The sequence below is a fragment of the Oreochromis aureus genome, linkage group 7 (genome assembly GCF_013358895.1).
Source record: "Oreochromis aureus strain Israel breed Guangdong linkage group 7, ZZ_aureus, whole genome shotgun sequence".
NCBI lineage: Eukaryota > Metazoa > Chordata > Actinopteri > Cichliformes > Cichlidae > Oreochromis > Oreochromis aureus.
Window position 1 is genome coordinate 42,916,042 of NC_052948.1, and position 15,674 is coordinate 42,931,715.

The 15,674-nt window shown below is 39.5% G+C and overlaps 1 protein-coding gene across 1 annotated transcript; it reads left to right on the forward strand.

Moving 5' to 3' along the window:
- The first annotated feature begins 459 nt into the window (after nucleotides 1-459).
- On the forward strand, nucleotides 460-15,634 carry LOC116322467 (anthrax toxin receptor 1-like). Its single transcript, XM_031742540.2, has 18 exons — nucleotides 460-1,031; nucleotides 3,701-3,772; nucleotides 3,877-3,948; nucleotides 4,054-4,135; nucleotides 4,254-4,287; nucleotides 4,511-4,590; nucleotides 5,227-5,295; nucleotides 5,380-5,460; nucleotides 5,540-5,600; nucleotides 5,960-6,058; nucleotides 8,231-8,300; nucleotides 8,499-8,577; nucleotides 8,839-8,934; nucleotides 9,058-9,099; nucleotides 9,191-9,283; nucleotides 12,472-12,636; nucleotides 13,391-13,471; nucleotides 14,176-15,634. Exons 1-18 carry the CDS (start codon nucleotides 832-834, stop codon nucleotides 14,551-14,553), a joined length of 1,854 nt encoding a protein of 617 aa, XP_031598400.1. The 5' UTR covers nucleotides 460-831; the 3' UTR covers nucleotides 14,554-15,634.
- Nucleotides 15,635-15,674: the final 40 nt, after the last annotated feature.

The following is a 15,674-nucleotide window of genomic DNA, read 5'->3' on the forward strand; positions in this document are numbered from 1 at the left end:
GGTTTATTTATATAAACCAAATCAAAGCAACACTATACAAGAGGCACTTAGTGAGCAAGCAGTTTGTGACAGTGGGAAGGAAAAACTCCCTTTTAACAGGAAGAAGCCTCGAGTAATGAAATGAGTAATGAAAAGAGGTGAGTAAAGGAGTGCTCAGTGCATCACAGTGTATTGCAGGGCTCCCTGCAGCAGTCTGAGCCTATAGCAGCATAACCAAGAAATGGTTCAGTCTCAAAGAGAAAATCCTTCATTTGGACACTTTATATTAACCCTGTATAGTATTTCTCTTGTGAATCATCTGACATTTAGTTCCACTAAAATATTAAAAGCAGTGTGGAAAAAAAGTGTTTAATGTTTATTTGCAGTGACAGCTTTGCACAGTGCATATGTTTACCACTGAGTGGCACTGATGGGTAAGTTGTAGAATCAAGTGAACTACCAAAAGAAGTAAAGGAAAAAAAGAAGAAGAAAAAAACAAAACAAAGAAAAGTATGAGTGAAAACAAATACCTGGACAAAGCTGTGGAGTCATTCAGAGAAACACTCTGAGAAGAGAGGAGGAGTAAATCAGCCTCCTATGCATGAGTGTTTTGTTTTGCTGTGCAAACTCTTGGCAAAGTTTGCTACAAGTGTGATGTGAGTGGGAGTCGAAGACTCGGTCCCACAAGCCTCACTCCTCCTCTGCCACCACACATCTGCTCCTGAGGAGATGGGACCCTGATCAGGAGGAGAGCTCTCTTCATGCCTCAGTCTGTATGGCTGAAACCTCCAGAGCACTGTAAGGAGAGGAGCCCAAAGGAAAAGAAAAATCCTTCATCCTGAGACAATATTTATGTTTACCATCTCCCAGGCTGATTGCTCTCTTAAATTTGGAGTGATGTCCCAGTGCTGGTGCAGGCGGGTCCTGCTTTGTGTGGAACTGGGTATACTGGTGGCAGTCCTGGCGGCTGGCAGCACAGCTCAGCTATTTGAGCGGAGGCAAGCCGGGTCATCGTGCTATGGAGGATTTGACCTCTACTTTGTTTTGGACAAGTGAGTGCTTTTATTTTTACTTGATCAAAGAAGAGATCTGTGTGACTCATTGGTGCTTTTTGAAGGCACAGGTGCACGCATCAGTCAAGCTGTCATCCAGAGGCAATGATGGGCTGCTACTTGCCTGACAAAAATATGCTACTGTGATGTAACTAGCATGTTTCAGCCTATTGAAATATTAAGGCCTTTATAAAGTTGAAGGTAGGGTCTGGTTTCCAGATAGAAACAGAATCGAATGTGACTCTAAGTGACATGTATATAATGCATTTTTAATTTTGAAATGTCACCTGCTTGAGGCTTTCTGATCACACCGGTAGAAGCCTGATTTAAAAAGAACAGACTCAGCCATCAGATTTGCTAATTTCCTAAAGATGTACCTGCCGCAACAGTTCAAAACTCCATCAACTCATGATATTGCATTTGCATTTGTGAGATACAAACTCATTGCAGCTGTGATCTACACCATCAAATTAAAGCTGAATGAATTATCAACTGATTTTCTAGGTAATCAGTAGCTGAGTTACTGTGCAAACAGCTTAGGAGGTAAAGCGGCCCCTGTTGCACCAATCTGTGTCAGTATGTTTGACGTATGCATTGAAGAAAAAGCACTATATGAATATGTGTGAATGGATGAGTGTGGATTGCAGGGTAAAGTGCATTCAGTGGTTAATAAGATTAGAAATGTTGTATATAAAGGCCAACATGGTGAAAAACACCAACTGGAGTTTCAGAGTCTAAAATAAAGTCTTTAAATGTGTTGTTTTGTACAATGTGAAACCCCGAAATATTTCTATTCATATACAAAAGGTTGTTTTTGTCTTAAATGGCTTAAATGATTGTGATATTATAGTACTTATATTAGAATACTTATTGTTCTCAGCTGTAATTGCGGTATCGTCCCATTTTATTCAAGGAAACAGTGGCAGATTATAAGAGACTCAAATGCCAAGAGCTCACATAAGGGTTCAATTAAATGTCATGAGGCTAACATGACTCTGTTGAACAGGTCAAGTCACATCAGTGTGCTGTTTCATAAATTCTCTCTTAAAAGAGCCACGCATACATAAATCAAAAACATGCATATCGTTTTCTTTTTGCAAATCACCTCAAAGTTGTAAGAACTGACATGAAGTGTGTTTACACGGTGACATCTTCATGCATTCATGCATCAGCGGATGATAAACTGCCCTGCAGGGATTCCTGTTTTCCAACAGCGGCCGCTCTTCCATGACAGGCGCTGCCCACATCCAGTCCCAACTTCATCTCTCTGCGCTTCGATCTGCAGAACCCTTTCTCCATTAGAGCCAGATGTTCCAAAGATCCCGAATGTTTGGCTTTCTCTGCACTGCGACTCACATCACAGGATAAATGAAAACATAAGGGAGGAGGAGAAGGGAGAGTGCAGAGGGAGAAAGGGGGCACAAGAAGTTGTGCATATTTGCTCTACGAGTCTCTTTAATTACTGCCTTCCACTTAGAGAAATCAGCTGCTTGTTTATGTTGGTCTGCACCTGTCACAAAACCTGGACCCAGGAGGAAGCCAAGTGGCACTTTAACTTTGGGTTTGGCGTAAAAGTGGGCAGTAAAGTCACATAAAAAAGTGAGATTTTTTATGAATAGTATACCAGTCCCATCCAACCTTATTTAGCATAGCAGCATAGTTGAGCAAAGTACTTTCTAGTTAAAAAAAAAAGAGCAATAAAACACAAAAACAAATATTAAATAAAAGGAAAATAAATAACAGCAAGACATACAAAATGGAAATAAATAGACAATATAATTTATTAGAAATAAAACAGAAAGAAATAAAACAAAAAAAGCAGGAGGTTAAAAAATGATTAAAACTCTGGCACTAAACTTTAAATGTCTTGGAGAATATTTATGCTTTTAGAAGCTGTTTAAAAATATCAGTTGTTCACACTGATTCCATAATTTGGTGTCCACAACAGCTAAAGCTCAGTTGAGTGGACAGGGGACAAGCGGACAGCGGACAGTCTCTGCTACAGGTTAAATACCTGGACTCTTGGCCAGCTGTTTTAGAACTGAAGAAGCCTTGTGGATGAAAAGTTAAAAACATCTTCACGAGCCAAAAAGAAGTCCAGTCGCCTTCTTTTAAAGCACTCAACACCAGTAATTTCCTCTTTTTTCTAAAATATTTTTCCACAAAAATATTCAGGTGATAGCTGATAATCACAATAAGAATAATCTTTAACTAAAACACCTTTAATAAGTCAGACATGTCCACCATGTTCTCCATCACTGCTGCTCACTGTCAGTGAGGATAGGCTCCAGTCCTTCTTTCAGCCAGCTAAAGCTATTATTTTGTATGCAGTGCAAAAACAATACTGTCTTTAATTACATAACATTACAGGGTTATAAGGAGATCTAGACTTTAAAGGCAGTTTCCACAATTTTACAGAAATTCTGTGTTTCCGTCTTTCAGCTTTTAATGTCATGATTTTCTTGTAAAACATTAGTTGTCTGTTTTGATGGCTCCCTTTATATTCTTACTAATTCTGGAAGTGAAGAAGCTAAACAACAGGCAAACAGCATTAAGTTGTTCACTATTAGAGTGTTTCTAAGTTGCGTGTCTTTTTCAGTCAACTGTGAATTGACTTTTTTGAGCCAAAGCTCCTGTGTGTCACTGAAAATGCTGAATCTTTGTTTCAGGTCTGGCAGTGTGCAGCATTACTGGAATGAGATCTATTACTTTGTTGATCATCTGGCTCACAAGTTTATCAGGTACAGCTACGCACAAGCCGTGGCACTAAAAGAGTAAAGGGGGAAAAAGAGAATATAAAGATTTATAACATGTAACAATCATCTCCGGTGCTTTTTTTCCCCAGTCCTCAGCTACGGATGTCTTTTATTGTATTTTCAACAGAAGGAAGGATTCTCATGGCTCTAACAGAAGACAGGTGGCACATATACGAACAGACCTAAATTTATTAATTATTTTTAATTTGTTGTATCTCTCCCTTCTGATCAGTAGTTTTTGTCCTTTTTCACATGTCAATAATCAGAGATCAGATTCGGGCGGGACTGGAGGAGTTACGTATGGTGCAGCCAGGCGGAGACACCTTCATGCACAGAGGATTTCAAAGGGTAAGTCATCTGTAAAGTCAATGAAAAACGGACCCTGCCCAACAGCATGGCATCTGAGCCTTTAAATGAGGCCTTTTTAAAGTTTATAGCCACTGACGCCTCAAAACTTCCCTCTCAGGCCAGCGAGCAAATATACTACGGGACTGGAGATGGTAAGTAGAGTTTTTCTTTCTTTTTTTTTTAAACACTTAATCATAGTAAAGTCTTTGACCCAAACATTAAAATTAATTTTACTCCTAATTCAATTTACAATATAAACACAGCTGCTCTTCACATCACAAATATGTTCAAAATATTTTTCCGATTCATAGATTGTGCTCTTACAGATTTTTGTTTCTTTTTAGCATTTTAACAGCTCTTCCTTCTGTGCTGTAGGTTACCGGACAGCCAGTGTCATCATTGCCCTGACGGACGGTGAACTGAGAGAAAATCAGTTTGACCTGGCTCAAAGAGAGGTAGAAGAATCACTGTGAAAAGAAACTTAATAACACTTAATTAAGAAGTTTATGAACAATTATTAACTTAAATAGAAATTTAAAGCCTGTTTTAGTACAAAGGACAAGATTATGTAAATACAGCGTACTGTGTATTTTCTTCTCACTAAATTGCTCAAAACACTATTAGAACATTAGAGAACCTAAAGTGTGAATGCAGCTGAGCTCCTGTACGCACTCCAGAAAGTGTGTGTCCCTCTATAGGTAGAAATCATAGACTGTAAATAAAAGATGGACGGTGGAAAACCTTACACCTACATTCTCTTAAATGGTCATCATGGGTTGATTTCTTAGGTTTCAAGAAAATTCCCCAAAGTTTTATAGACATCTTTGAGAAAAATGAAGTGTCCCAAGATAGCAATAGCCATGTGTGATGTCACAGTGGCTATGTACATCTTTCATATACAGTCTATAAGAGAACCCTTTTGTGCATTACTTCCCAGATGTTCCCAGCAGCTGTCAGTGACATGAGAATAACTATAATATGGCTGATGGAGCTTTTAAGTTTCAGCCCAACAAAATTCTAATGTGATTCAGTGAGCGTTCACCATTTCACTGTAGCTTGTTTTTTCTGTTTAATGTCTCACTTTCTCTCAGGCTGGCAGAGCACGCCAGCTGGGTGCCACTGTGTACTGTGTGGGAGTAAAAGACTTTAATGAAACCCAGGTAAATCTAACAGTTAACAGTTAGAAGATCAATTAATCCGTCAGCTAAAGAACCATTTAATCATGTAGACATATTTCTCCACAGCTTTCAACGATAGCTGACAGCAAGGATCACGTCTTCCCTGTGAATGATGGATTTCAAGCATTGCAAGGAGTCATAGACTCGGTAAAACACAATAAGATCATATTATATCAGTGGAAGGAACTGCACCAAGTTAAGCTTCTGATATCATTTTCTCTTTCAGATCCTAAAGAGATCATGTATTGAAATCCTAGCTGTCGAGCCCTCCAGCATCTGTGAAGGAGGTGAAGAAACTTGAACTCAAAATACTGTCTAAAATGTGATAGCTTGATGTATACATACACCTTTGTACTTACACTTGATCATTACTTTTGATATGTACTCCAAATTATACACAGACAATTACTAAAATCACAGTTTAGCAACCAAACTTGGCACACAGGTACATCTTAGGCCCATAAAAGTTTTCTTCATCTGTATCAATTATTATGACATCATACTATGACATAACAGTACTGTAGTATCAGTATGGACCAGTAGTCCTACTGAGAGCACTTTCCTTCCTTAAAACTCACTCTATAATATTCCATCATTTACCACAAAGAAAAAAGTTGATTAAATAATCAATTTAATCCCACTTCAGAATCCTTCCAGGTGGTGGTGAGTGGAAATGGTTTCCTTCATGCCCGAGATGTACAAAAAGTTCTCTGCAGCTTCCGGATCAACGACACTGTTACTTTGAGTAAGTACCACCTCCAAAAGTTTTCATTTTATTTCATTCTGAGCTGTAATTTCACCTCTCCCATGCAGACTTTATTTATTTAAACCATTACACCATTATGTTACCCAGCTCTCCAGCTCTCTCATTTTCATAGAGCTTCATTGCAGCTTTCGCTCTCATTGATTTGTTTTGACTAATTACTAATGTTACTGAGGCAGTGATACATGCTGAGGGCTAAACAGCAGACTGGCAAGACTGGCAACCAGTTGGTGAATGTGATGAGGCTGCAGAGCCAAATAATTCTACAAGTAGTTGCTAAAGACCAAAACACAAAGCAAAACAAGAGTGAATATAGACTTACTAATCTTACTTTGTGCCTGTAACTACTTGCTAAAACTTTTGCAAAATCATATTTTGAAGATTCTAATATCTCACACATGTGAGTTTATTGTGGAGAAAACTCTTGTGTTTATATTCAGTTATTGCTTTGGACAATGAAATCCACCTCCACCCAGTCAGTGTGCGCAAACTCAAACAAATGCTTTCTATAACTTCTTTGTTAATGCTGTTACAAGTGATGAGGGTTATAACTATATCTTGAGGCTTGCATCTGGACGTAGCAATGCTACGTTTTCAGAAATCCACTTTTTTGGGTTATAACTATACCTAAATGAATAGTTTCTCATTTTGAAATACACTTTCAAAGACACACTTTGTTGCAGAAAGTCACACACTCTGACGTATTTAACTATTTCAATAAGGAGAGGTCATTTGGAAGTATTAAGCATGTTTATTGAATTCAATAAACAGAATCCATTGCAATTAGAACAGGATTTACTGAAGTTGAGATGCTGGTGGTGAAGAAGGAGGCTTGGATGGAGGTCTGAGTGACCAGGCTGAACTGGATATGGAGAGAAGGTAGATGAACAAATGAGATCCAAAAGGCAGAACGACAGAAGAGCACTGAGATATAAAGAAAATTATTGGACTAGAGCAATGATGTCAGCATGGAGTTTGACAGTGTGAGAAAGTAGAATTGACGTAAAGAATAGCCTAGTGGTCGAGCACCCAGGAAAGCAGCTAGATGAGGGATTAGAGATTTTCCTTATTGAACTAAAGCATAAGCTTCTTCACGGTAGAGTGGAGTTAGCTTTGCTCTGTATTTAGATTGGAAACAGAGGAAGAAAATGAGTTTGTTTAAAGTTTGGAGGTAAAATACTTTCACTGGAGGAAAGCATGTTTCTGCTTTTTGCCCCTCAGCACTCAGGGACCCTGCTCTGTAATTTTACACTGCCACTTACAGCTGAATAGTCAGGGGGAAGAAATTGGAAACTGGAACCATTATTTTATCTTAACTTTTAACTTAGTATGTTTTGAAACTAGTGATTGAGAACATAAACTTATTACGAAAATGTTTACTGAGGCTCAAAAGCAAATACAATACAATAGCAATACAATCATTTACCTGTAGAAGGTTGTCAGAGTGGTCTCTGATACCCAGAGGGGTCTGGTTATTATTAGGATTAGTACAGAGTCAAGGACCTTCTGCAAATACTTTATTTTTCAGAGCTGGGAGTGACAGCCATCTTTTATATACAGTTTGTGGTTGGTGTTTGCAGAAAGAAAAAAGTGCGAATCGGTTCAGCTTACAATTATCCTTTACATGATCAGCAGAATGTATTGTTTAGGGATTGCTCTCAGCATTTTCTTCACTGTGCTAAATTTACTTTGACCACCATGGAAGTACGATGGATGGGGGACAGCAGCTCTGTGTTGGCGACAGAAATCCTCACCCTCATGAAAAGCCATCAGCGCACTCTTCCTCTCCTTTTAATCAGCTGGTATAGCGCTTTACGCATCTCAGATGTCTAAAGGGGAATGTGGATCTCATCAGAGACGAGCACTGTCTTTGCACACTCTAGACACTCGCTCAGCCAGGGTAAATAAACCACAGCCCTGCCTCATTTGCTTCATTTTCCATAAGAGCAGGAAGTCCAGGAATTCAAAAAAAAAGAAGATATTTTGAGGTTTGAATCTTCTGAAGTTTCAGGACTGCAAGAGGAAAGTGAAGTAAATTTTTCCTTTGCATCACTCACAGCTTTCTCTTTCATCACGCATACTCACCTAATCTGTGGTTTACTTCGCTGTGTGCAGTGTTAAATAGAAATTCTCATGTTAATTCATTTTGCACAGTGAAAAGACCTTTGGTGGTGAGAGATACCTACCTTTTGTGCCCAGCTCCTGTTCTGGAAAAACAGGGAACGTAAGTAATCGCTGCTACAGGAAACTTTAATGAGCTTCATTACTTCTTATCAAAGTGTAAGCAGTATGCACAGCTTGACAGCATGAAAGTGTTTTCATTTGTATCGTTATTTATAATTGCAGTAAACATCTATGAGTTAGAGGAGCACTAAATATGCAAACTGAGTCCGTCCTAGTTACGCTCGTACCTTTTCTACAGGTCTGCCACTCTCCACGTCAGCATGAATAATGGCCTGAGCTTCATATCAAGCTCTGTCACAATCACTGCAGTTGCTTGTGTAAGTATAATGGAAACCAGGAGGGGACAAAAACAATCCCCACACATTACCTCATGGCTAAAAGTATGTGAGGAACTTTATTGACTTAGAAGGAGAATTTGCACATAATAATATAACATCACAGAAATTTGTCATCTCGCACACACATCTGCAGGTTAAACCGCTTGACCCACTGCCACAGTGTTCTGCAGTTCATTAGTGGATGCATATAAATGATCTATCTATGAGCAACATATCCCCAATATGTCCTTTTGTTTGTAGTCTGACGGGACCTTTGTGGCTATCGCGCTTCTGATCCTGCTGCTCCTGTTGACCATCGCTCTGCTGTGGTGGTTTTGGCCTCTCTGCTGCACCGTGGTATGATCATGAAAAAGTTACATCCTAACTAAATTAGCGATGCTTATTTTCACAATCACATGACTCATGTTGTTGCTCTTTGGTGCGAAAACAAAAATCAGGAACTTTCTTTTTGGTTTGCAGGTCATCCATGAGCCACCTCCACCAGTAATAGAGGACATTTCTGTAAGTGGAGTGTTTCTTTTTTTTTTTTTTTTAAATTCCTTTTAAAATTTCCCTTTCTTAGAAATAACACATGCCTATTTTTTTTCTTTAGGATGATGAGGATGGTTTTCCAAAGAAGAGGTGGCCCACGGTAGATGCGTCGTACTACGGAGGCCGTGGAGTCGGGGGTATCAAGAGAATGGAGGTAATCCAGAAAGCAAACTGTAAATAGATCAATACTGCATATGTATAATAACCATCATGCATATTTCTCATAAACAACAAGTGTTGACCAGTTGCTCATGCTGGCTAATAGAAATCAAACTCTGGGCTGTACAGTTTAAATTAATCAACCAGCCAAAAAATGTGATTTTCTTTGTTTTCTTTTATTTAACTGAATTATCTCCAGGATTAAACTTTATTTATTTAATGCGATTAAACTCTATCATGGAGGTATGTCCTAATGTGGATTGGTGAGAGGCGATTTAGGATCCAAAAGTGTGGGAAGCAGAAGGACGAATGTTTAACGAGGGGTGATCATTGCAACTTATTCCAGAATCCAAAATAAACAGTCCAAAAGGAGGGTACAAAGAGGAATATGAGGAATTCTAAAGAATCTAAGGAGTGCAGCCAGAGGTCTGCACTGCGAAGCAAGATATGGGCTTATCTCTGTAATTGTTAACCCTGGGTTTTCTGGACTACAAATACAGATCATCACTATTCTATTGAAGAGCACCCTCACGACCTATTGACCAATCAGTTCTCTGGAAAATAGCATCACTATTCCTGGAAGAGCCCTCACACCCTCTGTTTTTCAGTAGCATTTAAAGTCTAAAGTCTCAAATCTGACTCCTTGACTTTTCCTTGTTGGTTGCAAAGATTTTTTTTGGTTTATAAACATGATTATATAATACTAAAACAGGACACCTGTTTGCATTTGTGGATTTAAAGTCAAACTGTCATCATTTAGCATAAACGGGGCTGCAGCTGAAAGAATTGAAATCAAAACTGTCTTACACGCATTAATGGAACAAAAATTCAAATCCATCAAATTCTCTTAATGATAGAATTGTGACATCGATAAGTCTGTTAACTTACACAGTTGATATTTTTGCCAGGCTTCAAATAGAGTGAATTTATTAATATAGAAGCTCTTCTCCAGCCTTACAGACCAAAACGTTTAAAGGCCTCACACATTCATGCAGCACTTTTATTACTAAAATACTGTACAGTGCTTTTCCTCCAATACACATTCACACCTGTAGCAGCTGTTATATTCAGTCTGTATTGTATGTTTAACATCGTCACATTTTTCTAATATTATAGTTTCGTTTTCACTTGTAAAATCAGCTGTTTTTCATGCTGTACACTACACTGTTTGCGATTAGTCAGATGCTCCTTTAGTGTGTACCATTTGGTTAACTTAGCAAGCTGATGATCAGCTTCCTGTGACCACTCATCCTGATTACCCATATTAGGGTAAGTGAATATGTAGATGCACACACAAACGAAGGGCTGACTGGGGTTTAGACGCAGGAGGAGAATGAGGTGGAAACAAAGAGGGAAACAGGAAGTCATACAGGAAGCAAAATTAACACAAAAAACAAAACAAACCTAATGTTCAAAGTAAAACAGGAACAAAACAAAACAGACAAGAGTACTAAGACTTAACAAGGGAACATAGATGGGCATGAGAACATGAAAACACTTGGGCGACTTTTACAACTAATACTATTATGTCAGTCAAAGATAAGACAAAAATCTGAACCCTGGGGTAACAGGAAAACCCTGTGAATATATATACATATATATAGTTACCAGTCTGCTTGTGTGCTAGATTGCATGCTATTTGAGTTTTTAAGTTGCTTGGCATCTGTTAAACACAAGTGAAAATGAAATTAAAATGTTCTAATGTGATTATACATTTTATCTGGTTCTGCTGACTGGTTTCAGCCTCACTGATATACACGTGGCAAGCTTCACTCCGGCATTCAGCTGGCTGAAAGTAAATGCTCAAAGATGGGAATGAGATCAAACAGTAGTACAGCAAGCATACACAAGAAAACAGGAAGCAAGTCAGCCTTTGAAAGAGATGAGTATGCGACTCTGTGCTGGACAGCACTGAGTCACTTTGTTGTTGTGATTAGCTCTGAGAAACAGAAAGAGTTAAGATGAGGCCCTGCGCACAATAAACTGCGAAGTCGGCATAAGTGCTCCAAAGAGTGGAGCGGTTTTAAAAGTGTGAGCTTGGGTGATTTGTTTGCGGTTGTTATTTTTTTAAAAATTTTTAAAGGCAGAGTAGTGGTAGGAAAAGCACAGGGTCATGGTGATGAGATAAGAGGAAGCAAGCTGTTCCCAGTGTAAGCTAAAACCCGAGATGAGAAGGAGGAGGACAGCAGAAGTGATCTTCAGACCAGAGAGGACCAGATGTGTGCGTGGTTTGGGAGGATAAGGTCAAGGAGACAGTTGTCACCCAGTCAGTGTGAAGTTTTTGGGGTTTTTTACAGACTAGTTGTGAAGTCTGAGGAGTCTTTGCTGTGAACACTTCCAAAACCAGCTACGGAAAGTATGCGCAGCTTCATTTATGTGCCTTTTCTGCCAAGTTAAAGCCTTGGTGGCTTGTCTGGTGCAGCTGAAAGGGAGTGAATTTGAGTAATGAACTTTCAAGGCTGCTTTGACAGAAATGCTTTCACTCTTGATGTGCCGGGTTCCTTTTTTAGCTTTATTGGTGACTCTGAGAATGGAGAAAAACTCAGTCAGGCTCTTGTTGAATCTCAAGATTTCTTTGTGAATATGCTTTGAGACTTAATGCTCTATATCCTCTTGAAGGTTTAGAAATAAAACCTAAATTTAAAACTTGTGTCACAAATTGAAACAATTCAAGTCAGAGCAAAAGGAGCTACTTTTTTTTGTTTTTGTTTTGAGATCTTGTGGACTTCAGTGGACTGGCTTTAATTAAAACCCACACAGGAATGCTTCAAAACATGTTAACGTACAAGGAAAGAGATTTTTAGTTTCTTTGAGTAAAAAGAAATGCGGCACATTGTGTCAAACACAAACTTCATTTACAGCAGTCACATTCAGGCACCCTGACACACGTGCAGAGGCAGTGGTAAAACTAGAACCCACTGGATGTGATTTTATTGGCTCAGCTCTTGTCAGTTCTCCAGAATCACAACTTCGGTCCAACTTTTCACTCTTTTCTGGCTTCATATTTTTCCTCTTGGACTAGAGAAGCTTTGCATGACTGATGACAAAATCCTTATTTATCTTCTATCACGCCTTCATCCATTCTCTGTCTGAGATGTGGAGCTTTTTTACCACCTTTGGAGACCACTGGAGGCTCCATACTAGCGCTGCTGTCTGAAACACAAAGCTTTTCTTTCTTTTCAGGTTCGATGGGGAGATAAAGGATCGACTGAAGAAGGAGCCAAACTGGAAAAGGCTAAAAACGCTCGCGTTGTGATGCCCACACAGGAGTACGATCCTGCTCCACTGCGGCATTACTACAACTCACACAAATGTTCCCAACCCCACAAGTGGTACTCGCCCATCAAGGTGCTCCAGTAGTTCACTTTTCATGTACACCTGTTAGGTAGTTTGTTCAGGGCCCTTCTGTGCACTTTGTACTTTGTTGTACAGTACAACATCCAAAAACATGCTATTTTGGTCTAATACACTCTCACGAAAGATATTCTTAATATCAAGAGTTACACTTTCTGGATAAATAAGGGTTAAATAAATCCAAAGTATTACTGTAGCTTTCCTGTTTTGAAAAGAAATTTCATCTCAGCTCTACTTGCTGGCTTTTCCCAGAGTTTTAAATCTCATGGCAATGACACAGAAATGTATTACTGCCAAAAAATGTATTCTAAGGCATGGATCACATATGTAATATATAGATAATAGTGTTTCCAGATGCTCTTCTTTGACATGTAGGACCCTTCCTTACATATGTCTTCCAGCACAGAAAAAAAGACTTACTTTTAGTGTTTCTCTGATTTATGTATGACCAGGAAACAGTTAATACAATTGGTTTCCTCACATATTAGTCAGCTGGATGGATGGTAATAGGAACCAGACATGCACTGAGCTAACCCCTGAATATGGAATTTGTTGAGCGGGTGTTATTTCAAACAAAATACATTCTTTGTTTATCTGTCTCTTTATCATATTAAAGCCTCCTGAGATACATCTGGAGCAAAAGTGCTCCAGACCCAGGCTGGTAATTAACTGTGGATAAGGGATTGTTGGTATGTTTTTTTATTTATGCTGTTTTTTTTTGTCTTTTTTTTAAATCGTCCTCCTTTAGGGCAAACTGGATGCTCTGTGTGTATTTCTGAGAAAAGGCTACGACAGAGTGTCTGTAATGCGACCTTATCCCGGAGACAAGGTGAGGCATGAGAAAATAAAAAGTAACATTTGAACCTCCTCTGCAAGGTAACACAACTGGATATTTTACGCTTGTAAGATGAGCACACGTTGAAATAATAAAAGGAGGATTGCAAACCAGCTATTTCAGCTTGTGGCAGGAAGACATTTAAGAGTCTGAATTTATTATCTTTGGAAAATAGGAATGTTTGAAGTTCAGGATCAAACAAGAAAAAAAGAAAAGTGGATGGAAAATAACCTTGAGTCTTATCTGCATGACATTAACTGCACTTATCCAATACACTAAACATTTTTAAGTCAAAGCCGCTTCAAATCACAGGAGTATTTACTTCAAGGAAACTCTCAAGTGGCACAGCGAGTAGACAAAAGTGAAAACAACTGCAGCATTGTCTGGAGCAGTGCTTTCATCATCTGCAGAAGTCATTAAGAGTAGATGTTGCCTGCCTTCCTAAACTCCCAGCGTCAGCACGGCTGGCCTGTCAGGAATGCTGTTTTCTTCCACGGCACTAAGTAATGGTGGAATTTTCTCTTTCCATCAGAGAGCTGTATCTCTCCAAACCTGCTAACCGCTGTGCCACAGGAGATGTTGGACTTTTCTTGTCTCAATTGCCCTTTTTCTTCATATCTCTCACTGTACAGTTGAAGTACTTAACAAAAGCAAACTTCTCTAATGAGCCGTGAACACTTCCTGTGCTCTAATTACAGGGCAGGTGCATAAACTTCACCCGGAGTAAATCCTATCCTGCTCCTCGCTACCCCATCTATAAGCATCCCGCCACTCCTGTCTACACATTGCCCCACAGCTACCAGCGCCGTCTGTCGGAGGGCAACGAGCTCTGCCACTTGCCCCCCTCTCCAACTTCAACCCTTCCTCCTCTGCCATCCACTCCTCCTCCATCCTCCACCAGCTCGCTCATGTACACGCCACCTCCAAACAGAGCCCTGCCCTCAACCAGCAACAGCTCTCTCTCTGCGCCTCCGTCTCCTACCGGCTCTCTGCCGCCTCCACCTCAGGGTCCACCTCCGTGTAGAGCACCACCTCCGTCGCGGCCCCCTCCACGGCCCAATCATGACAACCACTGATAGCTAAAAACTGAAATACTGGAGGATCCCAGCTCCGAACGGGAACCTAAAAAAGGGCTTTTCACTGTGTCTTTCCACCTGGTGATTCATCACCCACTCGTGGAACACACCTGCCATGATATGAACTGTGACTTTGTTTTTTTAAGTTGAAAAAGAGAAAATTTTGGGTGTAAATGAGCACAGCTTTGGCTAATAGAGTTAGCATTCATTTCGTTTTTAAAGAAGTTTTGCTCTTCAAATCAGATAATTTGGTCAAACATTTCAAATTGCCAATGAAAATTGTAACCTTTGTCTTTAAACTGTCACGAGTTTGAACAGCAGAAACCCAGTGCTTCATCAAAGGTATCATGTGTTTTATACATGAGAGTTGGTCCAGGAAGCAGTATTTTGTGAATGAATGTTCTTTGAATCACAAAAACATACATGTACACACATTGTATTTAATGGAAGTTGATTGTTTTTAATACTATGAGTATTTTTGAGGGTTTTTGGGTTAATTTTTTTTAAAGTAAGCAGAGCTGGGCGAGCTGTTTTGCTCCAAGTGTTTATGCTAAGCTAAGCTAACTGCACCCTAGCTTCACATTCATCGTACGGGCACGAGAGTGGCTTTGATATCCTCACCTAGCTTTTGGCAAGAAAACAAATAAGCATATTTACCACCGTTAAGATTTACACATTGCTGACACAAACATTGTTTGCTGCAGAGAAACTGGTCCACTAAACGCCGTGAATATGACTATTTTCATCTCGTCAGTGTGGAAATAAATTCTTTTGCAGACCGGATATGTTCGAGTCTTCAGACACAGAGTTTGGCAGCGTGTGACGCTGTTTAAGTTCTGTCACAAATGTGACCTCTGGAAAGTCACGGTGCGACTGATTCAGCTGGCAGAACAGCAGACTCAGATTTATGTTACGTCTGATTTGTTCACACCAATATGATGTGCAATAAATCACTTTAAAGATAACTTTCCTTTCCTTCCTTTGCCCCGTGTTGGAGATTTTATCAGAAATTTGAACACTACAGGCACCTCTGCAAATGTTTCCATTCATTTTGAATGAATAAACTCCTCTCAAGTGTGTAGCGGATGTGTATAATGTTCAGTATCACCACCTAACCCGAT